The 18,466-nt window shown below is 43.2% G+C and overlaps 1 protein-coding gene across 2 annotated transcripts in view; it reads left to right on the top strand.

Moving 5' to 3' along the window:
* Positions 1 to 3,216: 3,216 nt before the first annotated feature.
* Positions 3,217 to 18,466, top strand: part of TNFAIP8 (TNF alpha induced protein 8) — a 40,889-nt gene continuing 25,639 nt past the window's right edge. The window contains exon 1 of one of the 2 annotated variants that reach the window (XM_077344371.1): positions 3,217 to 3,354. In XM_077344371.1, coding sequence (XP_077200486.1) covers position 3,354 — 1 coding nt within the window. In that variant the 5' untranslated portion in view covers positions 3,217 to 3,353. Of the gene's footprint in view, positions 3,355 to 3,542; positions 3,717 to 18,466 lie in introns of those variants that run through there. The other variant, XM_077344369.1, reaches the window with a different exon arrangement.

Raw genomic sequence — 18,466 nt, forward strand, 5'->3', positions numbered from 1 at the left:
AGGTTGTGTCCAACCCACTGCGACCCTATGGACAATGATCCTCCAGGCCTTCCTGTCCTCTACCATTCCCCAGAGTCCATTTAAATTTGCACCTACTGCTTCAGTGACTCCATCCAGCCGCCTCATTCTCTGTCGTCCCCTTCTTCTTTTGCCCTCAATCGCTCCCAGCATTAGGCTCTTCTCCAGGGAGTCTTTCCTTCTCATGAAGTGGCCAAAGTATTTGAGTTTCATCTTCAGGATCTGGCCTTCTAAGGAGCGGTCAGGGCTGATCTCCTCTAGGACTGACCGGTTTGTTCGCCTTGTAGTCCAAGGGACTCGCAAGAGTCTTCTCCAGCACAAAAGCCTCTGACGCTCGGTCTTCCTTATGGTCCAACTTTCGCAGCCATACAGTGCTACTGGGAAGACCACAGCCTTGACTAGACGCACTTCTGTTGGCCGGGTGATGTCTCTGCTTTTTAGGATGCTGTCTAGATTTGCCAAAGCTTTCCTCCCCAGGAGCAAGCGTCTTTTAATTTCTTTGCTGCAGTCCCCATCTGCAGTGATCTTGGAGCCCAGGAAAATAAAATCTGTCACTATCTCCATTTCTTCCCCATCTATTTCCAGGAATTGAGAGGGCCGGATGCCATGATCTTTGTTTTCTTGATGTTGAGTTTCAAGCCAACTTTTGCACTCTCCTCCTTCATCCGCATCAACAGGCTCTTTAGTTCCTCTTCACTTTCTGCCATTAGAGTGGTATCATCTGCATATCTGAGGTTTTTGATATTTCTCCCTGCAATCTTGATCCCAATTTGTCACTCCTCTAATCCTGCCTTTTTCATGATGTGCTCCGCATACAAGTTAAATAGGCAAGGTTACAGTATACAGCCTTGCTGGACTCCTTTCTCAATTTTGAACCAATCAGTGATTCCATGTTCAGTTCTCACTGTTGCTTCTTGACCTGCATATAAGTTTCTCAAGAGATAAATAAGATGCTCTGGTATTCCTATCTCTTTAAGAACTTGCCACAATTTGTTGTGCTCCACACAATGTTTTGGCATAGTCAATGAAGCAGACGTTCTTCTGGAACTCCCTAGCTTTCTCCATGATCCAGCATATGTTAGCAATTTGATATCTGGTTCCTCTGCCTCTTCGAAATCCTGCCTGTACTTCTGGAAGTTCTCGGTACACATATTGCTGGAGCCTAGCTTGTAAAATGTTGAGCATAACTTTGCTAGCATGAGAAATGAGTGCAATGGTGCAGTAGTTTGGACATTCTTTGGAATTGCCCTTCTTTGGGATTGGAATGTAAACCGACCTTTTCCAATCCTGTGGCCATTGTTGAGCTTTGAAGCTAGTTGGCAAATAATACCAAATTATTCAGAATGGTCAAAACCAAACGACTGAAGAGCTTACCCCTAGTGGTGTACACCCTAGACTAAGGTGACCAGATTGTCCCACTTTTGGAGGGACATCTGGGGGTACCTGGCAAATTGTACTTATGTTGAAATTAAAATATATATATTACAATACTATTTTTGTGTTCTATGCATTCTTTGAAACTTTTTGTTGCTCCATATAGACCAAATTTGTAATCAAGAACTCCCCTGGTCAATAGTGTCCCACTTTACCAATGTTAAAATCTGGTCACCTTACCCTAGCCACACCTTTGCCTCAAGCTTTCACTTTTACTATCTCCAGCCAATCTTCCTTGTCTCCCTCCAACATGAAAATAAAACATGCTTCTATTATTCTTGTGGCGCAGAGTGGTAAGGCAGTAGACATGCAGTCTGAAAGCTCTGCCTATGAGGCTGGGAGTTAAATCCCAGCAGCCGGTTCAAGGTTGACTCAGCCTTCCATCCTTCCGAGGTCGGTAAAATGAGTACCCAGCTTGCTGGGGAGTAAACGGTAATGACTGGGGAAGGCACTGGCAAACCATCCTGTATTGAGTCTGCCATGAAAACGCTGGAGGGTGTCACCCCAAGGGTCAGACATGACTCGGTGCTTGCACAGGGGATACCTTTACCTTTATTATTCTCTACACCAGCTTTTTTGAGCTTTTTGACCATGAAATAATTGTTCAGACTACAAGGAGCTCTGGAAGTAATGTCAGCTCGCCATGCCTCCCTGCCACCCCTCTGGAAGTGATATCACCTGGGGATGGCAAAAATCCTTTACTCAGGATGTGGGATGGGTTGCAGTGGAAGCAGCAGATGTCTAAGCTTGTGGTCAAAATAATTAAGAGGGTGGGGGGTTCAGGAATCCCCTCCAGAGGACCCTGGGATTCTGCAGACACCTGGTTAGGAATCCCTGCTCTACACCCTACCACAAAAGCCTTTTAATACTTATCTTTTTAACTGCACTCAGGCCCACTTCATTTAATTCCTCCTTCTCCATCCCTCTCCTTTCCCCTTGATTGCCTACCTAGGATAATTGCCTTGTATTTGTTGTTTGGATCTTCTTGGCCTTTGCTAGCAGTCTTCTTGAAAGCCCCAAATTCTCTTGGCTAGTGTAGGTCTAAAACCACTACCTAGAAACTAGCGGAGTGTCTACATGCAGAATAAAGATAATAAAATTCACTTGTCACTTCCCAGTCCCATTCTTTCCCTCACCCTCTATTTTTAGAATTAAGGGTTGGGGATAATGCCCAAAATGTAAAATCTCGGTAAGTGTTCAATATGGTTTCCCCATAAAACAGTACCACTAAGTTTCTCAGTTCTCCATTAATTTCAGAATCCTGAGGCGTCTGCACCTTTTTGGTTTCCCTGAATAGTTGAAGAGGTGTGGTATTATAAGGGAAGTTGGGACTCTCATGCATGAGCAAACAGAAGAAGCAGGAAAGACGGGTTTCAAGTTGTTAAACTTTTGACATTTGAAAAATTCTATGTTGCATTGAAATGGATACTAAGCACCTGAGAGAATCCCAGTGCTTATTCTGCCCCAAATTTCCAGCGCTGGTGCCCCCTTGGATAGACGCAAAGTCTCACAAAGTGGCCTCTCGCCCGCGGAAAATAAGAGAATAAACTTTTATGTTGCCCCAAAGTTCCTTGTTTCTGACTGCAGCCCGGCTGCCCCTAGGGAAAAGCAGAGCACTCTGACACCGTGGTTTACCAACTCTCCCGATTCCTCCGCCTCCCCGCGCACCTTGCAAACTTACAACAACTTTCCTCCCACGCCGAGCCCCAAGAGCCCGCCTTCGTCTCTCATCTCCATGATTGGACCAAAGTCTCCACTCCCCGGCCTCCTTTGCTCTGGCTCCGCCTCGCCCTCGTCGCTTTTCGGTCCGAGCTCTCCTGGCGCCTTTTTGAGCGAACGGACCTGAAGTTGCCTAGGTGTTGTCGGAGTTTCTCACGCTGTTTTCTGTCCGCTGGAAACCGAGTGAGTGACGTCGTCACAGTGTGTGTGTGTGTTTGGAGACCATGTGTGCCTGGTGTCTGCAAGACAGGGAAGAGCCGCTTGCAAGCGTGTGTTGGTGTCTGCGGACGCTCTCTGTGTATACAATGGAGGAGGGAGGAAGAGGGTGCGCGGGTTCCTTGCGCCGCGTAGGTCTTCGAGAATGCGGGAGGAAGTCCGCAGGCGCACGACGCTGGGGATGGCAAAAAGCCTTGAGCGCTCTCTGGGCACTCGCAGCAGTTCTCTTTGTGAAGCAGGATGTTCAAGGAGGTGCCGTGCCCTTTTATCGCGACCGCCAGAGACAGGGGTGACAGGGTCTACGCAAGAAGGGACGAATTCTTGTCAAGGTTAACTCCGACGCCTCTTGCAAAAATCAACCCGGGAGAAAGCCCCAGGCCATGTAGTGTAACCAATGGTATTGGGGTCACCTGGGGTGACTCTGAAAGTGTTTTTGTTGTTGCGGCTTCTCCACATTCCTTTTCTCTCCCCTGCTCTTTGCACCGTTTTGCTCTACTCTGGGGATTCATTGTGGCCTCCTTGGTGAATTCAGCAAAAATGACCCCCTGAATTGGGTATTTAACCCCATTGTTTTCCCCTGGAAACGAATGGGAAGAGCTTGTACAGGCTGGAGTGCAGCCCTAGTATTTAAACTATGTGCAAGTTAGTGTTGTTGGTTCACTTGAGAGTCAAGTGTCAATGTAAAACCGTGGAGTTGCCAGTTTCTGGGCCATCTACTGGAGAAAACCTTCCAAAAATAGCATAGTAATTTGAATTTTTTCCGTAAAAGGTTATTCGAAAGTCTTGGTTAGTAGTAAATGCTGACAGTAGTATGCACATGAAGATTGTTTAAGTATAAAAGGTGTTTCTGTTTGATCCCAGTCACATATGAGTTTACTTTTTTGTTATTCCAGAAGAAGTAGTGCTTCAAATTGTTAAAAATACAAGCAACTAAAGTGAGCTAAAAGCAGGAAATGGTACCCATCCGTTCTGAGAGTTGGACTATAAAAGAAGTGAATTATTAATGAATTTCCTGAGAGCAAGGAAGATTTCAAGTGAATTGCTGCTGTTTAAGTTCCTAGAATAAAACACATTTGTGATGCTTGATGACACTTGATAGTGCTTGGTAATAACACTGTATCATTCAATTGACTTTGAAGTAAGGAATGTGAAGATTTTGTGGGCAGTTCCTGTGATAGAATTTTTAAAAAGTATGTTACAGATTTGTAATTCCCATTCTTCCTGCCTTTGCTTCCTCCACTTGCCCTTCACCCCCCTCACCCTTCTCTGTCAGTCATGCTCCCTCTCCTTCTCCTCCCATTCTCAGTTACTGATGTTCTCTCAATTTCCCATACCCTTCCTGTCAATCATGCCCTCTCCCCTTTTTTCTTCCCCACATTTGTCCCTGCCCCCTGAGCCTATCATGGTCACCCAGAAGCTATGTTTGCCCTATAGTTATAACTTCTCAGAACGAATATTTACTGATTTCTTCTCTAAACTATACATCAGCTATATAACCATATTAAACATAATATTAAGGCACAGCTCTAAAGTACCTTTAAAAAACACCTAGAGCCAGTTTGGTGTAGTGGTTAGGAGTGCGGACTTCTAATCTGGCATGCCAGGTTCGATTCCGCTCTCCCCCACATGCAACCAGCTGGGTGACATTGGGCTCACCACGGCACTGATAAAGCCATTCTGACCGAGCAGTGATATCAGGGCTCTCTCAGTCTCACCCACCCCACAGGGTGTCTGTTGTGGGGAGAGGAATGGGAAGGCGACTGTAAGCCGCTTTGAGCCTCCTCGGGTAGGGAAAAGCGGCATATAAGAACAAACTCTTCTTCTTCTTCTTCTGCTAACCATAACAGAATTGGTAAGAAAGCTGACGTTCACAGGACGAGGTGGGAATCAGGATATGAACTGGAATGGTATGGAAGTCTGTTTTTGTGGCTTTTAGTGGTGCTTAGGAAAGGGAGAAAAGGTTGGGAATTGGCTACAAAGGCATATCTATGGACTGCTGAAAAGCCCACACAAGGACACTCATGGACAATCAGAAAGAGCAGAAACATCAAACGGACAAAGAGAGGGAAAGAAGGCATCAGCAGAATAAATGAGTTGTGATAAGCAGCAATTAAATCTACACTGCTCCCTGCCTCCATTGTAGAAGGAGCAACCACACCCACTTTGTTGGTCTTAAAGGTGCTACTGGATTCAAAATTTGTTCAGGCACACCCAAGTTTGTCTCTCTATATACACAAAGTTTACCAAAGAAGCAGAGAAGGGAGGCAGCCAGCATAGCCATGTCACCTCCATTAGGCTCTAAAAAGCCAATGTTGGCTCACCAGCCCATGAGCTGAGCAGGCTCCTCCACCACAACCTCCATGTTTCTTTGCCTACTTAACGTCTCCAGGTTCACTCATGGCAGGAATCCCATCAATTTGCTAGGCAGGACAGCGCAACTTCTACCCATCAAGAGTCTTAGGATTATTTAGCCACCATTGTCCTCTCTCTCCCTTCCTACCTACCTGGTCATCCTCCTCTCTGGGATAAGTGGCTGGGACTCCCCTCCCTCCTCACCGATGATGATGATGATGATGATTTTATATTTGCTAAATACCCTTTCTCTTTGGGCTCAGGGCAGGGTAAATAATAAAAAACATACAGAGTAATAAAATATATAAATGTATACAATAAATGTTTAAAAAATCTAAAACATTTACAACAATTTCATTCATAATTGCCTATTCTGGATTTCTGTGGAAGGGAAGGAGAGAGGCGAGAGGAGACAGAGGAGACTTACTAGCACCAGATGATGTACAATTGGGGCTTTGATAGGGAGACCAGCTCTACTCAGCGATCCTATAGGTTTCAACCATAGTCCTGGTTTCATAAGCTTTGGTTGAGGCCAGTCTGATCTCCTTGGAGTCAGAGTCTCTAAGCTAATTTGGGTGGCTTGATTGCAATGTCCTTTGGGGAACATACTGAGAGAGACAGTCCTGCAGTATGACAGTCCCAGACTATTTAGGACTTCAAGGGTCATGACCAGAACCTTGAATCTGATTCAGTCTCCAATCTGGAGCCAGTATAGCTGGTAGAGCAAATGTCGTATATGTCCATGGCATCCTCATGGTAAGGGCTCATGCAGCCACATTCTGGACCAGCTGGAATTTCTGGAGTAGTTTCAAGGGTAGAGTGAGTTGCAATAATCTAGTCTGGAGGTGACATGGATCACAGCGGCTAGCATCACAGCAGCTAGGACAGGAATCAATAGATAGAGAGCTGTTGTGCCTGGTGGAGATGGTAGAAAGCCAGGAGTACAACATTTGTGACCTAGGTCTCCATAGACAAGGGGGTATCCAGAATCACACTCAGATTCTTAAAAGATCTTGACAGTGTTAACTGGGCACAATCAAGGGTTGGGAGTAGCAATGACCCATCTAAGACATGCTGGCCCAGCCAGGGGACCTCTGTCTTTGCTGGATTCAAGTTCATCTGGCTCCACTTGAGCCAGTCTGCCACAGCCTCCAAACATCTGGCCAGAGAATCTTGGGGTGTCAATGGATCCATTAACAGGGTGTCATCAGCATACTGATCACATCCCATCCTGAAATACGCATACCAGGGCATGCAGCTGGGAGGCTTTTACCTTCTTTCCCCACCTTGAGGAAAGACTGCAGGTATTTAAGGCCATACCTTGAACCGCCACATCAGCTAGGTGATGTTCTAAAAGCTTCCAGCAAACACTTAGATATCCATAGATTGGGAACATCCTTGTCTATTAGATACATAGTTTCTAAAATTCTAAGATTCTTTTAGCATACTTAACTTTTAACGTGCATAAAAGGTAAAGGTAAAGGTATCCCCTGTGCAAACACCGGGTCATGTCTGACCCTTGGGGTGACGCCCTCTAGCGTTTTCATGGCAGACTCAATATGGGGTGGTTTGCCAGTGCCTTCCCCAGTCATTACCGTTTACCCCCCAGCAAGCTGGGCACTCATTTTACCGACCTTGGAAGGATGGAAGGCTGAGTCAACCTTGAGCCGGCTGCTGGGATTGAACTCCCAGCCTCATGGTCAGAGCTTCCAGACAACATTTCTGCTGCCTTACCACTCTGCACCACAAGAGGCTCTTAACTTGCATAGGCATTGTAATTGTTTTGAGATAGGTGACAGCAATCTTAAGTCTACTTTATTCAGTGGGGCTATGTATTTATTTATCGTATGTCATGTATGTAATACAGCCAGAAGTTCTTAAGATTGTCTGGATGCCAAGCAAGAGATATCCATAGGTGATTTGTCACTGCCTGCTATTGCATCATGACCCTGGTATTCCTTGGAAATTGCCCTTCCAAGTGCTAGCCAGAGCTGATCCTGCTTAGCTTCCATGATCTGGCGGGATCAGGCTTACTTGGGCCCATTATGCGCATGTTGGATAATGCACTTTCAGGAAAGTCTGCCTGCAACAGTACACTGAAAGTGCATTATCCAACATGTGCATAATGGGCCCTGGGCTATCCAGGTCAGGTTACAGTGGGGTAAATGTTCCTAGGGTTGCAACCAAATTTTTTCTTACTGGATTTGTCTGCGTAGTGTTCACCATGTTAAAATAAGATAACATTTGTAAGCAATGGAATAACTAGTAATTTTCTTCTATTTTGTATCATTTAAAGCAAATGTTTGCATAATAACCAAACTAAATATGTGTTTGATACATCTCTTTAATATGTATAGTTTATAGTGGTGTAGGTCTGTGTATGAACTTGAATCACAGTACATGCATTGTGATCCATGTAGTGTGACATTTATGAAATGGCAAACCAAACAAATGTTCGTAGATTTATTTATTGTTTGTTTCTTGCTATTCCATTGTTTCCTGTTGGGGGGAGAAGTCATGCTATCCAGCTGAGGGGCAGGGAACTCTGTCCTTCAGAGCACTGAAACTATGCTTCTTGGCTGCTGATATCCTGCTGAACTTCCTTCTCTTGCTTCTGAAGTGTTTGCAAGAAGTGCTCTCAGGGCTGAAAAATTAAATGCCAGTAAGGATTAGTAACTCTTTCTGAATGTTGTATTTAGCCCCTAATACTAATGGTCTTTACGTACATTGAATTATAATGTAGGGAATCCACCAAAGGGTAATGCAGTAAAGTATTCCTTACTGAAAGACAGGTAATAAAACTACCTGAAGGACCCAATAATCCCTTATGAATCTACCAGCTGCTACAGTCATCTTCTAAGGGCCCTGCTTCGGATATGCCCAGCCTTCTCACATTAGGCAACTGACAGCACAGGAAAGGGCCTTCTCAGTTGTGGCATCAAACCCCTGGAATTCTTTCCATTGTGCCCTCTTCTGTTAAGATTGTCTGTCAGACGAAGGCGTTGCTGTTTCATCTGGCATTTCCTTGCTGATGCCTTCTGCCTGCCCTATGTTTTAATTGCTGTTTTTATGGTTTGGGGGGAGGATATATTTTAGCTTGGTTCTCATTGTTTAATGGTGTATTTTTCTTTGGATAAGCTGTCCTCTACACTGATAACACTATTTTATGTTCCAGAATACCTGTTAGACTGTTACGTTTATTAAAAGCTTTTGCTGATTATTGTGGACAAGAGGAACAGTTATTTTTGATAAGTCAAAAATACTGATGTTTGTCTAAGTCTCATAACCCAAAATTTACTTGGAAAATTGGAGAACAAGTCTTGGATAAAGTAAATCAGTTTTGTAATTTGGATGTTTATATTTCCAATAAAAGCACCTTGCCTTGAAAATGTGCAGAAGGGGCTTCGATATCTACTAAGGCTATAATCACAGCCATGACTTACCATAGCTAAGTTTGTGCAGCTGGAGGAGAAGAGGCACGTGAGAGAAACCCCAGCCAAGGAAGGAGGCATGGAATGCCAAGTTGTGAAGCAAGAACTATGCTGTCGTTAGAACTGGGACTTAGAATCATAGAGTTGGAAGGGACGCCCAGGGTCATCTAGTCTAACTCCCTGCACAATGCAGGCATTCAGAACTACCTGCCTATCCACAGTAACCCTAATTTCATTCCCAAGTGACCCAAAACCTCCAGAATTCAGCCTGGCCTGGAGGAAATTCACCTACCATCCCGCAGTGGTGATCAGCAATTCCCTGAGTATGCAAGGAAGGGCCACAAGAGACAAGCACTGGAACATCCGTTCCTGCCCACTCACAATATGCCAAAGTTCATTCTTTGGAATCAAGAGTATGGGCTTCTGCATTTCACATGTGGTTGAAGGTGATAAGACTGATTATCTTTCCTTGTTGAGGGAGGACTCTTACATAAGCCCTTGGATACGACAGACTGAATCTAAACTCCTCTTTTTGGGAATTCAGATAGAGGACCTGAGGTTATCATGGACTGAAGACACTCAAATGTTGATTCTGAGCTATTTGTATAAACTGGATTTCTTGAGCTCTTATGAAATAGCATATAGATCTTGTTTCCTCTTTATTTGGGTTTGTCATATCCAAGGGCCTCCTGTGTACATTTAAAATATTCAACTGTACCACAATAGAGTGTTTATGTTAGCCAGATTAAACACTGACTGGTAATAGACAGTGGCTATTAGAAGCTTCCTTAAACAAATAATGTTTGTGTCGATCAAGGTAAATTGCTACATTGGAGTATTGTCTCTTGGATTGTGTTTTATTCAGATATAAGAGAATTATGGAATTTGCCAGAAAGATATATATTGCAGTGGGCAAATATATCCATTGGAGAGAAACTGAGAATGCTTCTAGCAGGTGCTGAACACAAAGCCACTTCTGTTGTTGCAAATTTCTTTCCTCAAGCCAAAGCAAGATATAATAAATATGAATAAATAAGTCCAAGTCTGAAGTTGGTTTATTTGGTTTGTTTCTAACTTTATTAGTGTGATGCTGGACAAATGATGCTGAGTCAAATAAGTAGTTTCATTTAAGTACTAAAGTAGTGGAGAATAAATGAATTAATAAAATAGCTATTTTTGATAGACACATTTAATCCAGGGAGGGATAAAATAATAGTTTTAAAACCTTTTTATTAAAACCCAAAAAAATGTTACAAAACAGTAAGCATGACATTGAAACCTTGTGCTATTTTGTGATACTATGGTTGTTCCTAATAAAAAGGTATTATACTGCAGTTGTCTCTGTTGGAGACAGCAGTTACATTACATGAAATAGTTTGCTTAGTATATTGTCTTGTCTGACAGATTCAGTGTGAAGATAAATGTTTCTTTTATAGTTTGGATTGGTTTGGAGAATAATTTATCTGCTGTCAGCTTTAATTAGACAGCAGCGCTGAGCTTCTGACAAACATTTTGCTGAGTTCGTTTAGTACTGAAAAGGGGACAAATTTTTCCACAGTCAGAGGTCTGAGCTGGCATCGTGTTTAGATTTACTGTACAGTGCTTTGTAACCATCACCTTATATATTTCCAAAAGTGCTTAACAATGTCTGTAGTAGCAGATACTTCAGGTCATTGGTGTTCAGCTTTCTGGACTCAAGGCCCACCTTTAATCTCCAAGTGTGGGACTCAGTAAAAGCTATGGAGATGTTTTGTGGGGAAAGGGCCTTTGAGCCAAAATCACATATACTGGGCAGCGGGGGATCAACTGTCATGGGGGTGGGGTAACAACCATTCTATATTAGACAGAAAAAAACAGAAGGCAGGGATGAGATTTTAGTGGGAGGTAGGATCTCTAAGCATCCTTATTATCATTTTGTTATCCTTCTACACTTCTTTGTGCATGTGCAAAGAAAGGAAGAGGTCACAGTGCACTTACTGTGTATATGTCTACTGTCCACTGTGAGTAATTATTCTCTAATGGGGACTCTTTCTGGCACAATGGAGTGGATGTTTTTGATGTGAATGATACCAAAATGGTGGACAACTAATCCTGCTCATCTATCAAAGGCCATCCAAGCTTCAAACATGCTGGATCAAGGGTCTCATGCACCAGCCATCCTGTTTGTCTCCTACTACTAACTACTAACACAAACAATGACAAACTAGAAAGTAATAATATTAAAAAGCCAGGCCAATGTATGCAAGTGTATAATGTCTAACCAGAGAATCCAAGCCAAACCAACCTACCAAGCCAGTATCAAGGCAGCCAGCCAGTCTTGCCAAGACACATATATTAATGTCTCTTCCCTGAAATGAAGTCAAGCTGCAGCCCTGCTTTTTGTCCATACTGGGAGAGCCATGAAAGGCTATGAGAAGATTGTCATGACTGGGCTGCTGCTGCTGCAATTTATTATCCACCACTCCCGGACAGCCGCCTCATGATAGGTTACAGTAAGATATCCCCACGATAAAAACAGAGAAGCCCCAACCCTTCAAATACAGATCTGTAAACAGATGACAGCAATCCTATCCCCTGAACCCTCCCTGATCCCGGACTTCTGGAACTCCCTTTAAATCTGTGCCTCGGAGGAAATAAGTTGGGGGATTATATAATCGTATGGTTGTGTGGTTGAGCAAAGGAGGGCCCAGCTCTTAATCACTCTGACCTCAACCAAATGCCTAGTGGAAGAACTCTGTCTTTCAGGCCCTGTGGAACTGAGAAAACTTATGCTTTCATCTCTCTGCCGAGCCCTCAGTTCTTCCACCAGGTCAAGGTCAGGATTGAGAAGTCCCTGCTGCTGGTTAAGGCCAGACACACCTCTCTTGGGCCAGGGGCCACCAATTTGATTACACCCACAGAGTTCTAGTGGGCCCCTCAATATCTGATTCCATTGTGATATTTGATTCTCCATATTGGAGAAAGCACAGCAGAACATGAGCCTCCCTGTTGCAAGAGTGAAGTATATACTTCCTAATCCTCACTACAGCCTCTTCACATCTGGTGGCTTTTTGTATGAGGAGGTCCCTGTGACTCACTCCGTGGTACATTTTTAAATGCAGAAAGCTGTTATGGGAAGGAGATACTGGAGAAAGATCTATCACTGTGAGTGCATTTTCCTCATGCAAGTGTGGGATACATTATCCCTGCAGCACTGCGGGTGCCGCGGACTAAATAATGTGGTAAGGAGTTCTGGGGCGGGATGTGTCCAGGATGAGGAAGGGTCTGGATTGGACCCTTCCTCCAGACAGACAATCAGAGGGACCAATCGGCAGGCGCAAAGCGCCTGCCGATAGGTCCCTCCGATTCCCAGCCCCAGCAACTGCGAGCCGCGCTGTGCGCGGCTCGCAGTTGCTCCTTTGCCGGCGGCTTGACGCAGTGAGAGGCACAAAGCGCCTCTCGCCACGTCGGGCTGCCGTCTGAGGGAGCCGCCGCCGCCAGACCGCCGCCCGGGGGAGGCCCCGCCACCCGAGGGAGCCCCCGCTGACAGCCCGCCGCCACGGAGCACCCGCAAGACTGCAAGTACCTCGCGCCCACTGTATTGGTCATGATTACTAGTATATATATATATATAGCATCTACCTGTGAATTTTAAAAACTCATAGTGGGACTGCAGGCAGGCTGCAGATATTTCTTCAAACTGTGAATAACTTAGTGGGAGGCAGGATAGATGGGATTTTCCTGCGCAGCTGGTCATCCCCCGCTCTGCTTGTGTAGTCTAAAAACAGTTTCTGCAGAACATCAAGAGCAGGTTTGTAATCGGGGTAACTGGAAGACAACAGAATGAAGGTAGCAGGAGTGAAGAGTCTGTTTGGCAAGAGTCAATAAATTATGTGTAGTCCTGATAATAAAAAGGCTAAGTTTGATTCACAGTAATTAAGGGGTTATGTTTGAATCAAAGTAATTGGTCAAATACTTGGCTAAAGGTCTTCATCTCTCTTTCTGACTGGTAAGTTGTTCAGGAAGCTCCTCATGAATAAAGCAGGCATCCATTGAACTTTGAGACTTCCTGCATTGCTCTTGAGTTAGTGTTTGTGAGACAAGTATCATATACTTAAATGTTTGTAGTCTGGGTATTTCTGGGACAATACACTACTTCATATGTTTTGGCAGGTTATTGGTTAAAATGCTAAAAGACCAAGTGGGAATTGACAAAGACTTGTGATAGAAGGAAATGAGTGCAAATAACTTAAAAAAAAATACTTCGCTTTCCGCTGGAATGAATTGATTGATTTGGGCAAGTAGACTAAATGAAACTGAGTGTGTTCTCCTGGCCCCCCCTCATGAATCTGTTTTCACTTTGGCAATGTATATCTTTATGTTTAACAGCAACCATGTGTGTATCAGATTTCTTTTTTTTTAAGTTGGCAAGTTTTTAATGGAGATGGAAGTAAAATTATTAGAAAACTCAGTTTTAAAAACACAAAATATTTTAATTCAGTTACTAAAATACTAATAAGTTCAATAAGATACACACAACTAATTGTTGAGACAGAAATGTGGATAATTAAATGTCTTATGATTGCACTACACAGAATAAAAGGGGGAAATGTAAGTGCTGTATTTAGTGTGCCGGGAACCTTTGCTTTAAAATAAAGTTGATCTTTGTATTCATCACCTACACAGCTACCCATCTGAATCTGCTCCACATCTCTTTAACTACATACTCTCCCTGTTTTTAAGCCTATTTATTCATGCATAGATTATTTATTTATGTTGCTGATATTGTTTTTCCACCACCAAGAATCAGTTGACACAGTGCCAGATAATAGTTTCTACAGAGCACTATATTGGGAAATGCAAGCAATATAGAGGTTACTTCAGTCTGGCTGTTTGTGACTGAGGGATGAACATCATCCACTGATACCAACAGAAATGCAGTAGTTGCATACTTTCCAAATGAGCTGGTGGTGGTGGGTAATCATACTCTCTGTTTTGGATTTTACTGCTTTGTACACTTAAACAGTATATGTACAGAACTACAGCTTTGCTCTCCTTGTATATCTGCCAACTTTTCTGTCCATGGCAGTGACACTCTTTATGTTTCACTCAGGACAGGATGGTCCCCTTTCTAGCCTTATAGCAGTTTTGATTCCCAGGATGAAATTTCATAAACAGTAAGAGCTCCAAATTATCTTTTAAAGTTACAATTTTAACTTATCAAGTCTGCCTGCCAAACAGCAACTTGTATTTGGTGTACACTTGGCCGCCTATGATGGATGTAATAAAGTTTTTGAAATTCATAATATGGAAATAGAGATTCAAATTTTATAGGCGTTCTGTGGGTCTGTGATGCCTGACTGTCAGGTTCAGCAGCATACTTCCTAGGGGGACTAGGTCTACCATTATAGGAGGAGAGATCTTACCCCTCACTCACTGGAACAGCCATGGGAGAAATTATGGGAGTACTGTTGTACAACCAGAAGTGATGTCATGTGTTGCTGTTATGCTCTAGCAATCCCCCAAATCTCTGTAACTTTACTATAAAGTCTGTACAGGTTGCTAGAGCAACTGGAAGTGATGGCATTGTGTGATACCACAATACATCTAGCGCTTCCCACAAATATTCTAGGAATTACCAGCAACCCTAATGCTTTTTTCTAGGGAATCGGTCAGATGTAGTCTGACAGGCTGTGGTCATCTAATGAACAGCCCCAATGAAAGCAAATTTGTGACCTGGAGGACAGGGCACTTGTCCACACAACTGCTGCATTCCACGGATGCCCCTGCCAGCTCACAGTGGTTTACATCGGAAATAAAATCACAGTTAAACAACATTAAAAATTAACTAACATTTGGACTTGTGGGTCACCTTACTGAAAATGTTAAGAACCACTGTTCTAAATAGTGCTTGGTTTTTCATGTTCATAATATTGCACTTTTGTGTGTTTAAAGAGGTTGTGCTAAGTTTTTAAATAAATCATAGCTTTTCAGTTGTTACAGATTGATGTGATTGTGTGGACTAATTAAATGTTTTATATTATATGCTCAAGAACTGTGAAAATATATTAGACCCACAATATTGAAAACAACTTATAGAAGTAACATTGGTACATTAACACCCTCTTCTTTTGGGGAAAAGAATGTTTGCAAGCTCACATTACAGGCATTCTTAGTAACCAGCTAACTTATTTGGCAAAGACAGTTACATGAAAAGACATCATTTATTAATGATATTCTGCCCCCTAGTGCTACATAATGTTTAATGGATATAAGCTAAGTAGACAATTATTTTGCATAGTTCTCACCTTTTTAATCAGAGCCCTTCAGCCCATAATTATCCATAGAGAGGGGTCTTAAATAATGACACAAACTTTTTTCAATCAAGATCTTACCACTTCACAGGGAAGAAAAACTTTTGAAGTGGAACAGACGTTTGAAATACACTTTTTAAATATCACACTGAGAGAAGGATCGCATTCAAAGGAACAACAAGTTGCTAAAGATTCTACTGGATGATGAGAGAGAGACAGACCCCTTAGGCTAGTCTAAAATAGTTAGGGATGGGCATGGACTATGTGATGAATCAAAACCCATTCCAAATCCTGGCAGGATTGTGGCTCGGGAGGCAATGTTCATTAGTCATATGGTCTCCAAATAAGTCTCTGAGGTTTTTTTTTTAATGATTTTTATTTTTATTTTCCAGGATTAAAGATAATAGAATACAAGTAATCTACATTGTTAATACAGAAAAAAGAAAGGTTATGCTCTTCATTTAATACACTTAGTTCCCTGTTTCAATTCCCTTTTAAATTATTTTCTTAAATAGTTCAGGTAAGGGCCCCATTGTTCTTGAAAGGCCTCTTCTGTTCTTCCGTTGACTATCAGTGTCAGTTTAGCCATCTTGGCAAAGTCAGCTAATTTATTCAGCCAGTCTTCTATCGAGGGTAGTTCTTGTGTTTTCCATTTCTTGGCCAATTCTAGTCTTACTACCGTTTTTGTATGTCTGAGTTTTTGTATGCAGCTTGGTAAATGAAACCCACCGGGGAAAACTTCTGGTGTGAAAATGGTAGGAAATGGTGGGGATGTTTTCTAGCCTTATAAACACAAATAGGGACACTCCAAAGCTTGACAGGCACTGCTGCTTGCCAAGAACAGAGTTCTCATTTATCACAATATGTGTAGGGCAAGCACGTGTTCCCTTAGTCGGCATTGTGATTTTAAATGGAGAAGGTGTACTCGCAAAAAAGCTTTGCTTCTGGGCATGGTGGTGGAGATTGCTTAGCTTGCTTACTTAGTCAGGGGTCTGGGGCTTTGCTTTGCCCTGGGTTCTTCTATGCTGTAATTCACTGTTTGTTTGTTTGCTTACTGCAAAGGGTGGAAAAATCAGGACTTAATTTCTCCTTTGCATAGCAAGCATTTTTGTTTAGCGGGATTTTCTTGTAAGCTGCTTCCTTGGTGGTTTCTCTTCCTTTTTATTTCATTTTATTTCAACCCCCTCCCCCCACAAACTCTTTGGGTTGCAGAAAGAAGAGGGATATTTTGGTGCTGATTTGGAGGGGGCTTCAACTTAGTACTTTGCTATTTTATCCTCACAGCCACCCACACAGGTCTCCTTTTGGTGTTTGTCTTTACTCACTGACTTTACTGACCACTGCTCTCCTGCTACTGACCTACTTCTCCTTGAGGGAGCAGTCCATCTGTTCCTGTCTGCCTGCTTCCCTGCCTCTCTGCTTTGATTCAGGTGTTCAGTGCCATAAGAAAGTGCAGAAGGGGTGGTGCTCATGGCTGTGGGAGAATTACATCACTTTCCCCTGTGCCAAGTGATTGTGAGTGACCAGTACAGCCAAAAATCAGACTGGAGACAAGTACAACAAGTACAGCCTCCCCCTACCCAGCACATGGGGTGGGGGCTTGGAGCCCACTTCCCTTGCTCCATCCATATCTATAGGGCTCTGAACTGTTGCTTAATAGTTTTCAGTGTGCGTGCCTAAGCTGCAACATGAAACTCTGAAGGGAGGATTGTAACAGCAATGATGGAAGTGATGTATCCTCCTGTTCCACATCCCAAGATTCCCAACTTCCTGCTGCTCCTGCTTCCATTAGTATTCCAACAGATAGGAAAGTACAGTGCAATACAATATAAATTTAAAAAGATCCTGTAGTGCTGGTGTATGATATCAACATAATAAACGGTAGTATCAAAAAGCCTGTTTCTCCACAGTGATGTAATTTTCTTTCAGCATAAATGGTAAATTACCACTAATTTCAGGCTAATTTTTGATCAATTATATTTACATGGATTTTCTTTAGGCTGCAATTTCTTTATGGTTGGACATCTTAACTCATATTGAGGGTTGAGGGTTTCATGGGAAAGAACAGGTTTGTTGTTGCTGCCATCGATGACTTGAATTAGGGGTTTTAATGCTTTTATATTTTTACTAGGGGCAAAGCCCATTGTCTCCAAGAATATAACGGGTGCTAGAGCTTGGCAGTAGGAAGAGGAAGGGGAGGAGTTGTCCAGTCTGTAAGGGCATGGGGTTGAATGTGTGTGTTGTGTGGGAGGTTGTGGTGGCATGGTGGCAAATGAGGGCATGGGTGTGGAGATATGGGTGTCAAGAACTTGCGGTTTGGAATGTTTGTTGATTGTGGGAGAGGACTGACCTTTGGGAATTGTGGCATAGTGGTTACAGATGAGCTTTCCAGAGCCATGTCCTCAGATATGTGAAGGGAAAATCAGACTGGAGACTCTTCTTAGGGGGAGATTACATGGCAGCCAATTTCCCCCCAGTTCTGCGTCATTTCCCTTCTTGTGTGAATTAGGCCACATTCACCAAAATGCCCCTCTGCCCTAATACACATAGGGTAGTCACAGTACACAGGTGTCCACCCTGTTCCTTCTGTCTCCCATATATTTCACTGTTGGTAAAATGTTATGTGCCCACATGCTTCTTTCATGGTTGCTCCTTAGAAGAACGGATTTTTGTACCCTGTTGTTTTCTACCCAAAGGAGTCTCAAAGCAGTTTACAAACACCTTTTCCATTCGTCTCTCCACAATAGTCAACCTGTGAGGTATGTGGGGTTGTGAGAGATCTGAGAGAACTGGGAATGGGCCGCAGTGACCCAGCAGGCCTAAGGTGTCTCAAAGCATTTTCCAATCATCTTCCCTTTCTCTCCCCATAGCAGACTCCACATGAGGGAGGTGGGGTAGCAAGCCTCACAGGGAAGCTGGCAACCCTAAGAGGAAGACTCTTTGTGCACAGCAGTCTTGACCTTAGTAAGGTTTTTTATACTGTTTTTTTATTTGCCAGGCCAA

Source organism: Paroedura picta, chromosome 7 (genome assembly GCF_049243985.1).
Source record: "Paroedura picta isolate Pp20150507F chromosome 7, Ppicta_v3.0, whole genome shotgun sequence".
Lineage (NCBI taxonomy): Eukaryota > Metazoa > Chordata > Lepidosauria > Squamata > Gekkonidae > Paroedura > Paroedura picta.